The 19,425-nt window shown below is 39.4% G+C and overlaps 1 protein-coding gene across 1 annotated transcript in view; it reads left to right on the top strand.

Moving 5' to 3' along the window:
• The window catches only part of LOC123667865 (endoplasmic reticulum junction formation protein lunapark-B-like), a 46,316-nt gene extending 27,762 nt beyond the window's left edge, over positions 1-18,554 (top strand). Inside the window, exons 5-10 of the mRNA XM_045601698.1 lie at positions 3-124; positions 7,827-7,956; positions 8,801-8,927; positions 9,041-9,064; positions 10,807-10,883; positions 17,749-18,554. Of these exons, the coding sequence (XP_045457654.1) occupies positions 3-124; positions 7,827-7,956; positions 8,801-8,927; positions 9,041-9,064; positions 10,807-10,883; positions 17,749-17,819 (551 nt within the window). The 3' untranslated portion in view covers positions 17,820-18,554. The remainder of the gene's footprint in view (positions 1-2; positions 125-7,826; positions 7,957-8,800; positions 8,928-9,040; positions 9,065-10,806; positions 10,884-17,748) is intronic.
• The last annotated feature ends 871 nt before the right edge of the window (positions 18,555-19,425 follow it).

The raw sequence follows: 19,425 nt of genomic DNA, 5'->3' as shown, positions 1-19,425 counted from the left end.
AGCGACACCAGTGCAGATACGACCAAGATTAGCGATACAGCACTCAACGCCGATAACGAACAATAATCATAATTTAGTACCAGTCAATACACCAACGGCTTTGTACAGGGGGCCGCGACTAAGGGTGAGGTTGGATTTAAGTGACTTTTAAAGAAATAGCGGTTTTTTTTTGTTATTGGGAACAGAATGACATATGTCTTTTGAATGAACTTATTTATTTATTTATTTACTCTTTATTGTACACCACAATATGCAAATACAAAATAATAATAATAATACAGACAACTTAAGAATGTGTAGTACAAGAGGCGGTCTTATGGCTAGTTAGCCATTTCTTCCAGACAACCCGAAATAGGATTGAATACTATTTATTTGAGGATCGGGTAGGTGGTGCAGTTATATTGTAATAAACTTACATACAAATATCTACACATTAATACTTATAAGCAATACATATATATACATTTGATTAATATAATATAATAAACTAATAAATATAACAACAGTATCTCATAGCAGTTACAATCAATTTCGCCATAAATAAATTTAAAAAAAAAAAATAATAAAATTAATAAACAAATAAATTTAATTGGAATCGCTCTCAGTATTAAGGTAATGTATTTTAACTAATCTTTTGAACGATGGGAGTGATTTGGCTTCTTTGATACATAATGGTAAATTATTCCATAGTTTAATTGCCCGAATGGTGAAAGACTGACTGAAAAATTTTGTTTTATGAACAGGCATTTTTAACATTAGTCTCCTCGAAGATCTTAGGGAAGAAGGGTCCCCGATAAATTCAAACTTATCTTTTAAATAAGACGGAGCCTTAGGATCAAACAACGCACAGTACAGAAGAGATAAAATATGCAGGTTTCGGCGAGAACGTATTGGAAGCCACTTGAGCTTGGAACGAAATTCAGAAACATGGTCATATTTGCGAAGGCAGAATATAAACCGTATAGCAAAATTTTGAAGACGCTCAAGCCTATTAAGTTGGTCCTCTGTTAGATTAATATAGCTTACATCTGCATAGTTGAGAATCGATAGGAGGAGAGAATTCGCCAACATAATTTTGGTAGGAATTGGTAAAAAAGACTTGAGGCGCCGTAGGGAGCTCAATGCAGCGAAAGTTTTTCTTCTGACTTCTTTTAATTGTTCTGACCACGACAAAGTCCGATCGAGTTGTATACCAAGGTCCCTTACGGTGGCACAGTAAGGCAGACTAATACCATTATAAAAGATAGTAGGTAGTGTTGAGCTATCAACCGCTGCGATCAAGCTTGGACTACCAATAACTATAACCTGTGATTTGCTCGGGTTAACATTAAGTCCGTAGCGTCTACTCCACTTAGAAATATTAGCTAAATCTCTGTTGATTAAATCAATTGTACTATGGAGATCTTGAAGCGTTGCGTGACGATAAATTTGGACATCGTCTGCATACATATGGTAGAGAGAAGAAATGGATTGAGTAATCGAATTGATAAAGATTGAGAAGAGCAATGGAGATAGAACGCCGCCTTGAGGTACGCCAGCTTGGACATCACACCATGAAGATGTGGCATCATCGTAGCGTATGCGCTGTCGTCGCCCTTTGAGGTAGCTCAAAAACCAGTCTATCACCGAGTGAGACATGCCAAAAGCGCGCAACACACTCAATAGAATGTCGTGGTCAACACAGTTGAACGCGTTACTAAAGTCCAAAAGTATTAAAACAGTGAGTTGTTTATTATCCATAGCCAGTCGGATGTCGTCGGTAACCTTGACCAGAGCTGAAGCCGTACTATGACCAGAACGAAATCCAGATTGAAGAGGATTTAAGAGGGAATGTTTGTAAAGGAAACTATTTAATTGTTGGAAAACTAACTTTTCTAGGATTTTTGAGAGGAAAGGAAGAATAGAAATCGGCCGGAAATCGGATATACAGGTAGCACTAGTTTTTTTAGGAATAGGGATAATATGTGCATCTTTCCAGGTTTTGGGAAACTTACTACACGTGAGAGAGTAATTAAGGATGTGTAACAAAATAGGAATAATTATATCTAGGATAGGGATGATCATATTACGGCTTAAGCAGTCGGCTCCGACGGCATTCGAAGCCACAGACAGCGCAACTCTTCTAACATCACTCCCGGTGACAGAGGAGAAAGTAAACGGTAAGATGTTAGAAGTTGATAGTGATGAAAGATAATTTAAAGTTTGTTGTTTATCAACATCATTGAGTATCGTGGAAGAGGAGAAATGCTTATTGAGAAGCTCAATGTCAATATTTAAAGAGTTTTTACGAGACGATTTACCAACTCCTAAGGTTTCGAGAAATTTCCATGTTTTAGCAATGTCGCCGTTTTCGACAAATTTATGGATGTGGCGTCGTTGAGCATCTCTACATAATGTATTGCAGCGATTACGGATTTTTTTATATTTATCGCGGTTACGGTCAGTGTTATTGATTTTATATTTATACTTGGCTTTGTTTTTATCGGCAATTAAAGTTTTAAGCTCCTCAGATAGCCACGGAGCCGGATGGTGCTTTAATCTCACAGGCCTTATAGGTGCGTGTATGTCATATAGCTGGATTATTCGCATATTAAACAGCTCCACCTTTTCATCTATAGAGTCAGCATCATAAACCTCAGACCAGTCCATTCGACGAGCATCGTTACAGAGATGGTCTCTATCAATTCCGCCAAAATTACGTTGGAGAAGAGTTTTTGATTTGGATTTGGGAGGACGAATTTTGTATGAGAGAAAGATCAAATCATGATAAGAAAACATATCAGCGGAATGTTGCCCATATTTGAAAACTGAATCTAGTGATGATACCATAATAAGGTCAAGAAGCGAGGGGGTACAGCCAGGAGAATGGTGTGTAGCTGATAGAGGTAGGATATGCAAATTACATGATTCTGTTATCTCTAACAGTTTTTTACTGTTTGTGTCGCCTTTCAGTAAGCAGGTGTTAAAATCTCCCATTATAACCACGTGGCTGTAGCTATGAACAAGGTTTTCTAAGATATCTTCAAAATTTGTGAAGTAGTTAAAAAGAGATGAAGGGTTGTAGAACACACCCAGAAGCATTTTAGAGTTAGAAAGATTTACTTCAATAAGTAAATGTTCGGCCATATCGGGTTGAGGAGGTTGAGTAGACGAACTTATGATGGTAAAAGGAATATGGGTACGTAAAAAGATCGCTACCCCTCCACCTCGCTTACCGATACGATCGTTACGAATCAGCTGAAAGCCCGGTATTGAGTATAAAGTGGAAGGCAAACAAGGCTTAAGCCATGATTCCGAAACAAGGATGGCGTGAATATTGCGCGAGTCAAAAGATGCAAGCATATCGAGATAGTGAGCCGGAACACTTTGAGCATTTATGTGGATAACATTAAAATTTTTCAGGCAGTCTGAGAAATGTGAATCGAGGGCGACATTTAGAGTGGGAGAAGATGTACTGTGGTAACTATCATCACTGGACAATCCGTCAGATAAGGAGAGGGAAAAATATTGATCACTATGAGTACTCATTTCAAATAATACAATAGACTAAATAAACAATAAATAAAATATATAACAAAGCAGATATATATGCTATATAGTATATGTATAAATAATGAACTAACCGAATCTCAAATCATCAAATTACCCGCCAGCTATACTAAACGAAAATACACATTTTAAAACACATAATTCGTATAGAACTCAATGAAAAATTTTAACAACAATGTTTATTAACATTAATGATATATATAAGAGCTAAAAATAAAAGTTTAAAAATCTCAGGTAAAAAAGTATGAATAAAACAGTAAAAAAAAAAATTATAATTAAAACTTGAAAGTAATTGCTGTAGGATCTAACTTTACGTACAACAGAAATTAGTATTAATTTGAACGCAACCACATGTCATTTGTCATTGTCAGTTGTCATTGTCTCTGTCAGTTGTCATTGTCTCTGTCAGTTGTCATTGTCTCTGTCAGTTGTCATTGTCTCTGTCAGTTGTCATTGTCTCTGTCAGTTGTCATTGTCTCTGTCAGTGTCATTGTCACTTGACAATGACAGATGTCCCTGTATACCAGTATCAGATGTCAAAGTCATCTGTTTTCATCAATATCATCTGTCATTGTCTTAGTCACCACTGGCATCTATCAAAGTCATATGTCTTTGTCAATGTAACCTGTAATTGTCATAGTCAGTATGGCTGAGATTTTCAAGAAAGAGGGTACATTTCTATGTGGGTAAAAATAAAAAATATTAACAAAACAGTAATAAAATAACTACCCACAATAATATTCAGTACAATATATATATATTAGATTACCCTCACCAACAGTTAAATCAATTACCCACAGCAAAAAGATCATACTTAAACCAAACAAACAATGGAATGAAAACAACACTCGAAACACTTATTTTTTAACAGGTTTCTTCACTCTCGTTGTAGTTGTTTTAGTTTGTTTCCTGGTTTCTATCTGTGTAGCGACACTTGGGACCCCGGTAGCGGCCGAAACATCACTTGAGATTGCATCCAATTCTGTCATCGTTGTCACACGGTGTCTGTGTCCATTATCATCCAGTACGACAATAATACTATCTCTGGTCCAACACTTTGCAACGCCAAAGTGCTGCCTAGCAGCCAAAAAGACCTTGTGTCGCTGTTTAGTTAGGAACTCAGATACAGTGTATCCAGTCCCTTTTAGCCTCGTCTTTGACGACCAAGCCTGGGATCTCAAAGAAATGTCTTTAAATTTAATCAAAATCGGCCGAGGTTTGCCTTGTGTAGGACGACCCAATCTGTGGCAGATACTGAGGGTGCTAGTAGTGACTTGTTGGAGCTTAAGATGTTCACTAAGTAGTTTCGTCGCACATGCTGTTGTGTCTTCTTCATCGGCCTCCGGAACTCCATGCAGCAGAAGAATTTTCCTCCGAGACCGTATCTCCAAATCTTCGTACTGTTTTGATAGATATTCGACTTGTTGCTGGAGATTTTCTAATGCAACAAGGACGAAAGTACGGAAGGAATCGAATTGACTGCTGATACTGGAGGATGATGGGCTTGATGTGGCGAGAGTACTACATTTTAACTCCTTTTGGAAATCGTTCATCCTCGCATTGAATGTCTGCGCAAGCTCGTCAATGGTGCGCTTAATAGATTCCATTATTGGATCACGACACTTGGTTCTATATAAAATTCAGATGCTGGCAGGCAAATCAAAGTTATAGGTACATTAATTTAATGTTAATAATCAGATTTTCTATTTATAAACAATATTTATAACAGAGCAAATATTTATGTTGCACGCTTCACGACTACCCGCGTAAAAAAAAAAAAAAAAAAAAAAAAAAAAAAAAAAAAAAAAAAAAAAAAAAAATTTTTGAATATCATATCAAAAATTGACCGCTCCAGCGGGGTTCGAACCCGCGTCTCCGACTGATCTTAAAGTAAAATGTTTAGAATTCCTAATGTGTGGGTAACACAAAAATAAAATTGTACATATTAAAAATAGCATGGTGTCGTCTCCTGTCAAAGATTTTCATTGTAATATGAAACTTTGAATAGTTACGGGTCTCTGTAAAGAACTCACTATAGACGGCGCCACGGTTCGCTTAAACCGAAAATAAAAATCATCATATCAAAAATTTCGCTCTAGCGGGTACATCGTTCCATAGCTTAATTGGCTAGATCGCCGACACGGTCAGTCGGAGACGCGGGTTCGAACCCCGCTGGAGCGGTCAATTTTTGATATGATATTCAAAAATGTTTAGAATTCCTAATGTGTCGGTAACACAAAAATAAAATTGTACATATTAAAAATAGCATGGTGTCGTCTCCTGTCAAAGATTTTCATTGTAATATGAAACTTTGAATAGTTACGGGTCTCTGTAAAGAACTCACTATAGACGGCGCCACGGTTCGCTTAAACCGAAAATAAAAATCATCATATCAAAAATTTCGCTCTAGCGGGTACATCGTTCCATAGCTTCATTGGCTAGATCGCCGACACGGTCAGTCGGAGACGCGGGTTCGAACCCCGCTGGAGCGGTCAATTTTTGATATGATATTCAAAAATGTTTAGAATTCCTAATGTGTGGGTAACACAAAAATAAAATTGTACATATTAAAAATAGTATGGTGTCGTCTCCTGTCAAAGATTTTCATTGTAATATGAAACTTTGAATAGTTACGGGTCTCTGTAAAGAACTCACTATAGACGGCGCCACGGTTCGCTTAAACCGAAAATAAAAATCATCATATCAAAAATTTCGCTCTAGCGGGTACATCGTTCCATAGCTTAATTGGCTAGAGCGCCGACACGGTCAGTCGGAGACGCGGGTTCGAACCCCGCTGGAGCGGTCAATTTTTGATATGATATTCAAAAATGTTTAGAATTCCTAATGTGTGGGTAACACAAAAATAAAATTGTACATATTACTAACCATAGTTGAGCAGCATAGTGGATTAAGATACAATATTTCTTTGTTCAATTTACTGTCAGCATATTTTTACACGACTGCCAAGGAAGGGTTATGTTTTTCGCGCGTATTTTGTATGTATATAATATTTATCATCTCATTTCTTCAGAACCGCCGAATGGATTTACATAATGGAGGTATCGTTGCATTTTTCTTCGTAGTTCAAGTGTTCTTAGATAGGTGACGTTAAAAAAATAAACATGGCGGCTGTGCGAAGCCATTATAGTTAATGAAACAATTTATTTTTTCGAATACATCAATATGGGCATCAAATTATAGGCTCAATTCAAGGATTTCAAAAAAGTACATCATGATAATTATTACCGTAAAACTAATAAAAAAAAATACAATAAGAAAGTTTAATAATTGTGTTTGCTGGCAAACGAAAAAAAAACCGCCTTCAATTACATCGACAAGTAATACAACGTAGATAGATAAGAAATAGTCAAGTAAATATGCATTATCAAGGATTACTCCAAAAGCTGTAATCAGATCTCAATGAAATTTAAATGTGACCACATGATAAATATCGGCTTTCGATTAAATTAAAAATCATCAAATTCGGTACACCCAGTTAAAAGTTATGCGAATTTTCGAGGGTTTCCTTTGATATCTCTGAGATCCCATCATCAGATCCCAGTTTCCTCATCATGGTACCACACTTAGGATATCTCCTTTCTAACAAAAAAAGAATTATCAAAATCGGTTCATAAACGACGAAGTAATCCCCGAACATACAATATACAGGATGTCCCAGAACTCAACGTCAAGCTGAAACGGGGTGACAGGATTGATTGTAGTAACCATCATGATAAAAATCAGAAAAAAATCTATCCCATGCAGTTTGAAAATTATGGGCATTTAAGAAAAACCTAGAAATTTGGCCAAGCTGTAACCATTTTTCGATTATTGTGGTTAATTTTTATTATTTTTGTTCATTTAAACTTTGGAACCGTAACCTTAAATAACATTTCTAGAACCACCATCTGTCTCGCTCGCTCATGGCAAACATGTCCACTATCCATCTCTTTCATCATATTACCGTAAAATTAAGAACCTACCAAGAGCTTGTGCGAATAAAAAACATTTGAACAAAATCTACTTCAATCGCACAAACAATATGAACAATAAGAAGATACATGAATAACTGACTGTTGTGATTGCGACTACGGTTATAATCCCCTTTACATTTTAAATATTTGAGAAGACCATACAAATGTAAAGTGTAAATGCCCACCTGGGCATTTGTTCTTGTGTGTTAGTTAGTTTTCTGACACAAGAGTAAATCTTGACATTTATTGACATTTTATACTTCTGAGTAGGAAACTTAAAAACTAATTAATTTTCTACTACAGTCGGATCAGTTGCCGCGACCGCTCCCAGATAGAAACCGCTCTGCGTTAGACAAAGTGGTCGACTATCTCTTAAAAGACGGACCGAACCATCGCATGGCGCTGATATGCAGTACCTGCTTCTCACATAACGGTAAGCTTCTTGTACTTATATCTAATGACCAATCCAATTGACGTATTTTGCATTTTTTTATACGATTATAGCGGCAATAAACTGGCTGCATCTGATGGAAAGCTGTTACAGTTATAGCCAGACGCCTGCAACAACAGCAGCATCGAAGCCCTTGCCCATTACTACCCCTACCCCTTAAGACCTCTGGCCGCCTTACTCACCACAGGAACACAACACTACTTGAGACTTATTTAGCTGTGATCCTCTGTAAGGTAGCAGTACTTTCCTAGACGGGTTGCTCCAAGTTTTGGGCAGGATACGTCTCGTTATTCCCTACCTCAATAAGACACGTACCAGTGTATCGTAATCATGAGAGTCATATCCGATATCATCACTCGTTGTTCAGTCGAGTTAATTAAGATCTTCTTAATGCCTATCTATATTAATTAAAGACTGTAAATTAAAAATGTGCTGTGTAGCTACGGCACCAAAGAATATAGCCACCCCCTCTCTTCCCGTGGGTGTCGTAAGATGCGACTAAGGGATAACAAGGTTCCACTACCACCTTAGAACTTAAGAAGCCGACCGATGGCGGGATAACCATCGAACCGCTGGCTTTGAAACACACAGGCCGAAGACGGGCAGCAGCGTCTTCGGTGCGACAAAGCCAGCACTGTGGTCACCAACCCGCCTGCCCAGCGTGGTGACTATGGGCAACACACATAAGTTCACGCATTTTTGGCGCGAACTTGTGGAGTCCTATATCCAGCAGTGGACTGCAATAGGCTGGAATGATGATGAATGATGAAATTAAAAAGCTATATTTGAAGTAAATCAGCGAATGTAAGCGGTGGAACGTTTGCAGGCATGGCGATGGCGGAGGAGTTCGAGTACGTGTCGTACGTGTGCGCGTACTGCGGGAAGCTGAACGCGGCGCGCAAGCAGCGCCCCGCCGCGCCGCTGCTGGCGCCCGCGCGCGCCGTACTGCCCGCGCCCGCGCGTGCCATACTGCCCGCGCCGCCGGGTGCGCTCTACATATATAGCTCTAGATATATATATATATATATATATATATATATATATATATATATATATATAGGGCCAGTGTGCGCGGCTTGGTCCACGGTGGGCGGAGCTTGGTCCCTAGTAGGTGTCGCCTCCGCAGCTCGTTGTGCCCTGGTCCTGACGCCCTTGAAGTCCTTGAAGTCTTCTCTCGGAGTCAATGGCATCTCCAAATCCCACTTCTGACACCAGTTGTTACGTGTTAAGGTTCGAAGGATTTGGAGAGAAAGACCTGCTGACTCTTTTCAAGACTTTATTCACAAGCACTAGGTCCAACACAAAGCACTAGGTCCAACACAAAGCACTAGGTTCAAACACTAAGCACTAACAATGCCCTAAGTCGTTGCCAATGTCGTAGGTTTCGCTGGTACCACTCTTGATCACTAGTTTTCACTTTGAAGTCGCCTCGAAGATCGCTCAAACTGAACTGAACTCGCTCGCCTCCCTGCGGCTATTTATATCGGCCGAGACGAGGCCCAGACCATTCTGGAAAGTTCGCGCATGTACCCGGTTTTCGAGACTACTTCTACATAGTTCCACAGTAGTTCCTCTAACGCCATCTAGTATTGAGTAGAGAGTTTCGTGCTATCGCTGTCTTTGTGTGGTTTCAACGGTTGCCGCTAGATGGCGCTAGTTTCTTTGTGTGTTCGTAACTATTTTTATGTCAAATAGGCAGGTATTTGACCACAATCTCACCTGATGTTAAGTGACGATGCGGTCGAAGGTGGAGCATGCCTGGCTAATAACAGCCTATTCACTCTGGCCTTGAAGGCACCCAGATGGTATCGTTCGGGAAACACAGACGCGGGCAACGAGTTCCATTCCTTAGCTGTGCGCATCAGGAAAGTAGTGCCAAAGCGTTTTGTGCGCGTAGGTGGCATATCGATGACATAAGGATGGAACGATCGACCGCGCCTAGTGTCCCGATGGAGGATATGGCTGGCTCTAGATATGGGCTCTACATATACATTTGTAATCACAACGAGGGCAAACAAGCGTACGGCTCACCTGATGGTAAGCGATTACCGTAGCTTCTGGACGGCTGCAACACCGGAAGCATCGCAAGCGCGTTGCCGACCTTATCTCCGATTCCCCCCAGAAGTGTGTACAATACTGCTTGAAAACAGCATTATTTAGCTGTGACCTTCTGTAAGGTCGAAGTACTTCCCCAGTTGAGACGAACGGGGGAAACGAAGGTGAAAGTAATTTGCCATTGAAGTTGATGCCTCGTTACCCCCCCCCCCCCCTCTCCCCCCGCTTCATACAATGCTGTGTGGCTACGGCAATATAGAATATGGCCACCCCAACTCTTCACGTAGGTATCGTGAGAGGCGACTAAAGGATAATAAAGTATCTGAAACTGTAGAAGCTGACCATTGGACGAATAACCATCCAAGCAAAGGGGCAGCAGCGTATTCGGTATTATAAAACCAGCCCTGAGTCATAAGTCTGTGGTAAAAATTTTGGCCCTCATTTGCCGGCAGCCCCGCTATCCTCAGCTAAGGCAGAAGTCGCGATAATGTTGGGACGTAAGGTGCTAAGAATAACGGGAGACTGTCATCCAACACAACATCTGGCAACGTTTAATGGGCACACTCTATTCTCTCTAAATGCCATTAAAATCTACTGAATCCATCAGAGAATTTGTCAGCAATCATCCCGTTTCCACTCATAAAGATCAAGGTTTCTATATTTTCAATGTTCCTTGGCTGACAATTTTTATTAAGTGTAAGATAATATTTTTTGTGTCACAAAATCTGTCACTAACATATGTAATAATTGAAATAAAATTATTATATTTTCAGGCAGTGGCGATGACTCGTCAGTGGCCAGTTCAAGCGACAGCGAGGATGAGAAGCATGACAATGATACCCTTAACCCTTTAAGTGGCGGTGAGTGAAATTCGTATTAAGTAAAACCGCTTTATGCGCGCTTGACTTAGAGCGTAGCCCGGTGAATGCATGGCGAGAGCGTTACGAAAAGTGTGATCGGGTGAGGCGAACGGAAGTTGAGAGGGAGATATAAGTTAGATGGAGCTAAAGAAGTTTTACTTCAGTCAGTTCTGCTGAAGTTTTTGATTGCGTGACGATAGCGTCACGAAAAGTGTGATTGGGCGAGCCCTCGCTCAGAACATTTGAAACATTAGATGAGTTGCGGGTGCGTTATCAACTTTTAGTGGAAAGACGTCTGTACACTTGACGCTTGGAAACCCCCAAATTAGTATCCCCGATTTGTAGATGTTCGCCCTGCCAGCTGTAATACAGCTGTAAATACAGCGTCACCCGTAATAGTAGTCAGGGATAGAAACTCAGTCTTGTAAAGAGTCCTCGACAGGCATAGATCAAGTAAAAAAAGGTAGATAACGCACCTAGAACAGAAAACTGAAGCCACTTTTTTAAAGATGTGTGAGTGAGTGAAGTGTTGACACCTTTTAAAAAAAGTCCCTAAAATTATTATTAAACAATTAATTTAATATAGGTAAAATGGGTATGTGAAAATAAAAACCTGTTTATAGTTTTAAATAAATTTACTAAAAATAAAACAAAAAATCGGTAGAATAATAAAAAAATATATTCGTAAGATAATCGTATGAATGGACACTTCCTATCCCCTCTATTTATCTCTTTTCAGTTTGCAGTCGGTTTTTTTTTAACTATTTTTCTTAAACCTAGAATCCTTTATGTTGTATAAGTTTTTTAAATTTTTGTCGCTTAGAACTCAGTCATCGTCATTGTTTGCATTTTACTAATATGATGTAGTCTTATGTTCAAATATTTTTCAATCACTAATCGTATTAAATTGACTTTATGCGCATGGCCAGCATAATCGTGGTCATTTTCTCAGTCTTACAGCCGCTACCCATTCACCTCTTATTAAAATATTCGTTGGAAACCTAAAACCATGAAATTTGATAGTAAAATATGGGTACCTAGTTTACTCAAAAATTGTAAAAAGTTAAAACATAAAACAAACGAGTTAATAATTCATAAATATATTTTGATTTTCTTATTTTTAATTTATATAACATAAAATAACTTTTCTTTCGTCTAATTTTTACTTAATTATTTTTCTGATTGCGTACAATTTACTTACCCACATTTTGGGGTATTGAAAAAAAGAACTACTGGCAACACTCCCGTGGTACGTCATTTCGTGACATTGAAATTATAAGTTCCGAATAACCTCAATATTATTTTGAAATAACAATAAATTTAAAGTTTTGTATGTACTTACGTGTGAAACGATATTCCTTCAGATTTTTTGTTTACTTTGGTATTGTTTTTGCACCATTTAATCACACAAGACGGCATTTTATAAGCAAAGTTACTGTATGAAGCCTCGTGACATACTAACGAAAATGAGCGTAGTTTGATGCATATGTGTGCGTGAGCGCGTGTATTTACTTGAAGGAGCCGAGTTTTGTGGCTTCACTAACAACAAAGGCCGCGCATTATCTACTTTTTTTACTATATCTATGTCGACAGGGCTCAGAATGGACAGTTTAAAAGAATGTTCCTTTTTTTTGTTATTAATATTGTTACGTGTTAGGGTTCGAAGGATTTGGAGAGAAAGACCTGCTGACTCTTTTCAAGACTTTATTCACAAGCACTAGGTCCAACACAAAACACTAGGTTTAAACACTAAGCACTACCAATGTCCTATGTCGTAGCCAATGTCGTAGGTTTCGCTGGTACCACTCTTGATCACTAGTTTTCACTCTTGAAGTCGCCTCGAAGATTGCTCAAACTGAACTGTACTCGCTCGCCTACCTGCGGCTATTTATATCGGCTGAAACGAGGCCCAGACCATTCTGGAAAGTTCGGTACCCGGTTTTCGAGACTATACTTCTATATAGTTCCACAGTAGTTCCTCTAACGCCATCTAGTATTGAGTAGAGAGTTTCATGCTATCGCTGTCTTTGTGTGGTTTCAATGGTTGCCGCTAGATGGCGCTAGTTTCTTTGTGTGTTCGTAACACTACTCCCCTCTTAGAGATGCTCGTCCCGAGCATCGTTGTTACTGCCATGGTAACGCGCCAGACGGTCTATGTGTACCACTTTGAATGTCCTTCTTGGTTGCTTTTGAATCCTGTAAGTCACATCATTCAGTCGGATAACCACTTTGTAAGGACCCTGCCACTTGGTCTGCAACTTTGGAGATTTCCCTTTCCGGCGGGTCGGGTTATGCAGCCACACCAGTGACCCTTCCTTGAAGCCGCTCGTGTTCGATTTCCGGTCGTATCTGGTTTTCATGTTCTCACTTGACTGTAACCCATTTTCCCGAATCAAGGCGTGTATATAGCGCATTTTTTCCCTTAAATCGCTGACATAGTCTTGTACGGTATTTGGTCCCTCCGGTGCCCCTCCAGTCAATAGGTCTACTGGTATTCGTAATTCTCTACCGTAATTGACATACGCTGGGGTAGCTTTTATGCTCTCATGCTCGGCGGTTCGGTACGACAAAAGGAAGAGTGGTATATACTTGTCCCAATCCTTTTGTTTGTCGTCTACCAATTTCGCCAAATGCCTCTCAAGGGTCTGGTTAAATCTCTCAACCATTCCATCAGACTGTGGATGGTACGCGGTGGTCCTCGTCTTATGCATACCCAAAATTCTGCACACTTCCTGGAATACTTGCGATTCGAAGTTCCTGCCCTGATCAGAATGGATTTCTAGAGGGACACCAAAGCGACATATCACTTCTTCGACTAACTTAGAAGCGACTGTTGTAGCTTCTTGGTTTGGTATGGCGAACACTTCGGGCCATTTGGTGAAGTAGTCCATGACAACCATAAAATACTTGTTTCCCGATTCCGTTACAGGAAATGGCCCTGCTACGTCAACTGCAATTCGTTCCCACGGTGCACCGACGTTATACAACCGCAGATTCCCACGGCTCATGGTCTGTGGTCCTTTTACAGCAGCGCAAGTAGTACATTTGCGGCACCAATCCTGTACATCATCTCGACAATGCAACCAGTAGAATCGTTCTCGCACTTTTGTTAACGTCCTTTTGACACCTAGATGACCTCCTGATACGCCATCATGTATTTCACGGAGAACATCTGGTACTCTCGTTCTTGGGACAATTATCTGAAGGTGGAACTCTTTGCCGTTAGTCTTCTCCCATTTCCGGTAGAGTATTCCGTTTTGAAGTATCAGACTGTCCTATTGAGCCCAGTACGCCTTAGTGACAGCGCCAGTGGGTACAACCTCACTCCAGATTGGTTTTACGTCACCACGTTTCTTTCATGTGATGATGTGCCGAAGGTCGTCATCTCTTTCTTGAGCTTCCCTCATAGCATCATTCTCCCAGATACCCAAAGGACTTGTTCTTGTTAGCTTTAATGCTACTTCATTAGAATCCTACTTAACACAATGTTTGCAGACTTCCGAACACGGCCTTTGTGAGAGTGCGTCGGCATTCCCATGCATTTTTTCGCTGCGGTGTTCCGCCTTGAAGTTATACTCCTGATCCCGGGCAGGAGGCGAAGCCCTTTGCTTCTTCAGCTCCTCTATTTGCTCCTCGATCCTTTTCACCCTTGCTATCTGGGTCTTCTTTTGCGGACAGTTGAGCTGAAGATGGCCCCTCTCGCCGCACGTGTAGCACATGACTCCAGAACTTTTCTTCGTAGGAGCCTTAACTACCTTGACTTCCTCAGAGACCTCGCGGATCTTAGGGGTCTGCCGTATGTCAAGGCGAACAACCTCGACCTCCAAAGCATGCGCCAATGCTTCCTTTAACGAGGTGTGGTGACGAAGCCTCACTGCAGCTCTGACCTCCAGGTCTTTGATTCCGTCGACAAATGCTTGAACAATATTCGTGTTTACCATCTTGGTGTCGGCTCCTGGGTATGACTTCCTGACGAGTTTCTCAATTTCCAACGCCCATTGTTGTAGTCCTTCTCCTGAGCGTTGGACTCTGTCACGCAGTTGGACACGGAACACGTGCTCCAGGTGTCGCTCCCCGTATCGGGATTCAAGTGCCTCCATCAAGTCTTGGAACCCGTTTCCTGTATGTAGCAGTGCTTCCAGAACTGTCAAAGCTTGCCCTCTGAGCGCAACAGTAAGAGCGGTCAGGCATTGCTCTTCCGTCCATCCGTTGGCAGTAGCAACCGTCTGGAATTGTTGACGATAAGCGTTCCACGGAGTAGTACTGTCGTATGGAGGCACTTTCACTCTTGGTCCTTGCGCCACTCCGGTACTTCCACTAGACATCGCGGCTCCCGTGGTTTCAAGGCGCACTACTTTCTTCTGTAATTCAGTGAGGCCGGTTTTCACATTTTCAAGGTCCAATCCTAACCCGGTAACTCGTTCTTCCACTACGTCGACATCTTTTCGAAGCTTAGTCACCGCGTCACTAACATCTTTTACAGCCCAAAGCGTTTTTTCTTAGAGCTCTTTTTGTTGCTCTTGTAATTCTTGGAATTTTAAACTTGTTTGCTCTTGTAATTTTTGCAAAGCACCACGAATTTCAGCCTTTTGTTGCTCTTGTGATTCTTGCAATTTGAAACTTGTTTGCTCTTGTAATTCTTGCAAAGCACCACGAATTTCAGCCTTTTGTTGCTCTTGTGATTCTTGCAATTTGAAACTTGTTTGGTCTTGCGATTCTTGCAAAGCACGAATTTCAGCCCTTTGCAGCTCCATTAATTTAATTAAACTTCCTAATTGAAGAGCCACTTGAGAGCCTGTAGAAGCTACGGTGTCGCTGGTGGGCGTGGTAAGGTGGGCGGATCCAGTGGGCGGGGCTTGAGACAAAGTGGGCGGGGCCTGAGCCTGAGTAGGCGGGGCCTGCGTCCGAGTGGGTGGGGCCTGAGCCTGAGTAGGCGGGGCCTGCGTCCGAGTGGGCGGGGCCAGAGGGGCGTGGTCAGTGGGCGGGGCTTGATAGGCGGGGCCAGTGTGCGGGGCTTGGTCCACGGTGGGCGGAGCTTGGTCCCTAGTAGGTGTCGCCTTCGCAGCTCGTTGTGCCCTGGTCCTGACGCCCTTGAAGTCCTTGAAGTCTTCTCTCGGAGTCAATGGCATCTCCAAATCCCACTTCTGACACCAGTTGTTACGTGTTAGGGTTCGAATGATTTGGAGAGAAAGACCTGCTGACTCTTTTCAAGACTTTATTCACAAGCACTAGGTCCAACACAAAACACTAGGTTTAAACACTAAGCACTAACAATGTCCTATGTCGTAGCCAATGTCATAGGTTTCGCTGGTACCACTCTTGATCACTAGTTTTCACTCTTGAAGTCGCCTCGAAGATCGCTCAAACTGAACTGTACTCGCTCGCCTACCTGCGGCTATTTATATCGGCTGACACGAGGCCCAGACCATTCTGGAAAGTTCGCGCATGTACCCGGTTTTCGAGACTATACTTCTATATAGTTCCACAGTAGTTCCTCTAACGCCATCTAGTATTGAGTAGAGAGTTTCATGCTATCGCTGTCTTTGTGTGGTTTCAATGGCTGCCGCTAGATGGCGCTAGTTTCTTTGTGTGTTCGTAACAATATTATTATTTTTTTCTTGCTTGTTTCTTTTTCTTTTAAGTTACTTGTATTGTTTTTGGTTGTACAATAAAGTATATTTGTATTGTATTGTATTGAGTGTCTTCTCCATTCGACACGACATTGGCGAAATAATCCTTGTCATTTGCCATAGTTAAAAGTTAACTAAGCTAAAAGTTATTATAAATTGTTGGTCCCTCCTTGTAAATGTAAATTGAAGGTCCTTTACGTAGTGTATCTCCTAGCAAGATTGCAACTCGGCTTAAAACGTCGTTGGACTGCATAAAATTAATTTATTGAACAAAAAATATTGCTTTAAGTTTTGTTACTAGATTTTTTATTTTATTTTCTTGTCTAATACCAAATAAAAAAACTTAAAAGTTAATACCAAGCTGCCACATATTAAATATTCCGTTATTATAGATCCTGCTTGTCTTCAGTTAAATTTTAAATATACATATTAAAACGGCAGAGGTAAAATAAACACGTACGCACTTTATACAACTATTACTTTATTAATAAACACTTATACAAACTGGCAGCGTTTCTACTTACGTAACACAAGAATAATCACATAAATCAACAATCGGGCATTTATACCCTCTTTATTTGGCGGTTGAACGTAATGTCACTCACAACCGGGAGATCGTTAACGAACCGTATGGCTTTGGCTTTGGCTTAGCTTCGCTTGGCTATGCCGTGACGTCATAAGGCTCGGCTAGGCAATATGGTGTGGCGTTACAATATAGTGTTCGGGTTACTGCACATTAAACAATATTAGTAGTTGTCCAGTGGTCGAACTTTGACCATAATAAATTGAAATTATAAGTTTGAACATAATAATTATATAATATGCATTAAACGAAAGAGTATATATGCGTGTTTGTGTCATATACATAGTATTTTTATGCATAATTAAAAGAATATTAATATTCTGCACTCCTTTATATAAACTATAAGTGTGCAAAATTTCATACTCCTCCGTTCGCGCAATTTTCGTAAAAAGGGGTACAAAGTTTTGCATCACGTATATAGAATACAATATAATGTCAATGGTTTTCTATAATTTAGTTTAATTCTTGTGATATTTCTGTTGTTGCATATAAACCTTTGTCGATCATACTGCACTCAAGTAAATTTAGTATTAGATCGACGTTCATTGCGTAAATGTAAAGCTGTCTGATATTTGGCTTTTGAAGACAACTTGAATAAAGAAATGTTGATTTTAACTTTTTGATTTAATTATTATTATTTCAGAAGGCGAGCAGGATCGTCCCCCCTCCCCAATGGAGGTCGAGACGAAATCCGAAGCAGAGAAAAAAGAAGACTGATTTTAATACAATTGTTGCATTGTTTATTATTTAATTATTATAAATGCTTGCTTATATTATAATTGATTGGTCAAGTGAGGGAGTTTCCGAAAAGTTTGTTTGACATATTTATTTTTATGTGTATGAATACAAATTTAAAATACAATCATGTTTGTTAAATAAATACATCAACACCAGGACCACAACCTCCACTGAATAGAGAGAGTCGATTGGCTTAATAGATGATTTGATAATTGTAATAAAACCTCATTTTTAAGGACCTAAATAATTAGCGATGAAATATTTGTTATCTATGGTCGGTGCATAGTTTTTCTTTGGATCATATTTCTGTTTTGCCAATAATAAATTAATAAATTCAATGAATTATTGCTTGATATAATTATTATATATTATTATTATATTATTTTTATATATTATTATCGCTTTAAAATAGTGTTCAAGATGTAAGTAATTTTTGGTAAAATTGTAACTCTTAATGTTTTTTATTATGTAAAAACTTTTTTGAGTACAGAATTACTACGAAAATTAATATTGTATTCATTAAAAAAAAAACATATTATTTCATTATGTGCATGTTTTATATGTTTATGTATTAAGTTTGTTTTCTGAGGAAGGGACAAGGGACGTACGGTAAAGGTTGATGGAGTCGCCTTAAATAAATACTACTCATAATTTATTTTTAAAACGCAGCAAACAATATGAATTTGTTAATATAAAGAAAAATTTTATTAAAAATTTGTTATTTCATTATATATTTCGATTTTTTAATTCACAATTGATTTTTTTTAATAATTTCACTCAATTTCAAAAAAAGAACAAAAAATAATATTTGTTATTACTGTGCAATTTCGAAAAATTCATACAGAGGTAATTTAAAAATCATTAAAATAATGTTGTCGATTTGAGTTATTTCCAATTATCGTAGTAATATTTCAAACTAGTCGGTTGAACGCTGCGTTTTACTTTAATTATTAATTTATTAATATAATTTTTAAGTAATTACGAATCTTCCTAGTGCTTAGATGTAGGTTTAACGTTAACAGCTTGTCAGGCTTGATACTTAACTCGATTTTTGGTCTATTCGCGTTAAGAAATTAGTGACTCATCGCTCTTACTTAGGTTAACCTCGCCCCTTGATCGTTTGATTCAGCCTGTCACGTCACACCTGATGATATACTTCTCTCCATGTAGAAGAAGGGTCGGAACTTATTCAACTACGCTGCTTCACTGCTGAGTGGCGGATATGTTCCCTGCTATGAGTAACGATCGCTATCAGGTGCCTACGATAACAACCGGAACCGACAACTTTAAACTCCGAAGTACCCCTGGTTTGACCGACTAATGCGTAGTAAATTAGAACGCCTGTCGGGAGTGCATAGTTCAACTGTTTAATTTGAACAGGGCTTTCTATTTTACTATGATTTAAATGGCGTGATTACGTTATGTGAGAGCGATGAGTCACTATTTTATAAACTCGAATAGACTATAGTTTTCCTTTACCCCCATATAATACTATTTTTTTTTTATTGTTCAATAAAAATTATAACGGCTTATTACATTTTCTCAAGGAAAGTTCTAGAATTGCATAAATAAGAATTGCATAAGC

The sequence above is a fragment of the Melitaea cinxia genome, chromosome 29 (assembly GCF_905220565.1).
Source record: "Melitaea cinxia chromosome 29, ilMelCinx1.1, whole genome shotgun sequence".
Classification (NCBI taxonomy): Eukaryota; Metazoa; Arthropoda; class Insecta; order Lepidoptera; family Nymphalidae; genus Melitaea; species Melitaea cinxia.
This window is presented reverse-complemented; position numbering and strand designations above follow the sequence as displayed.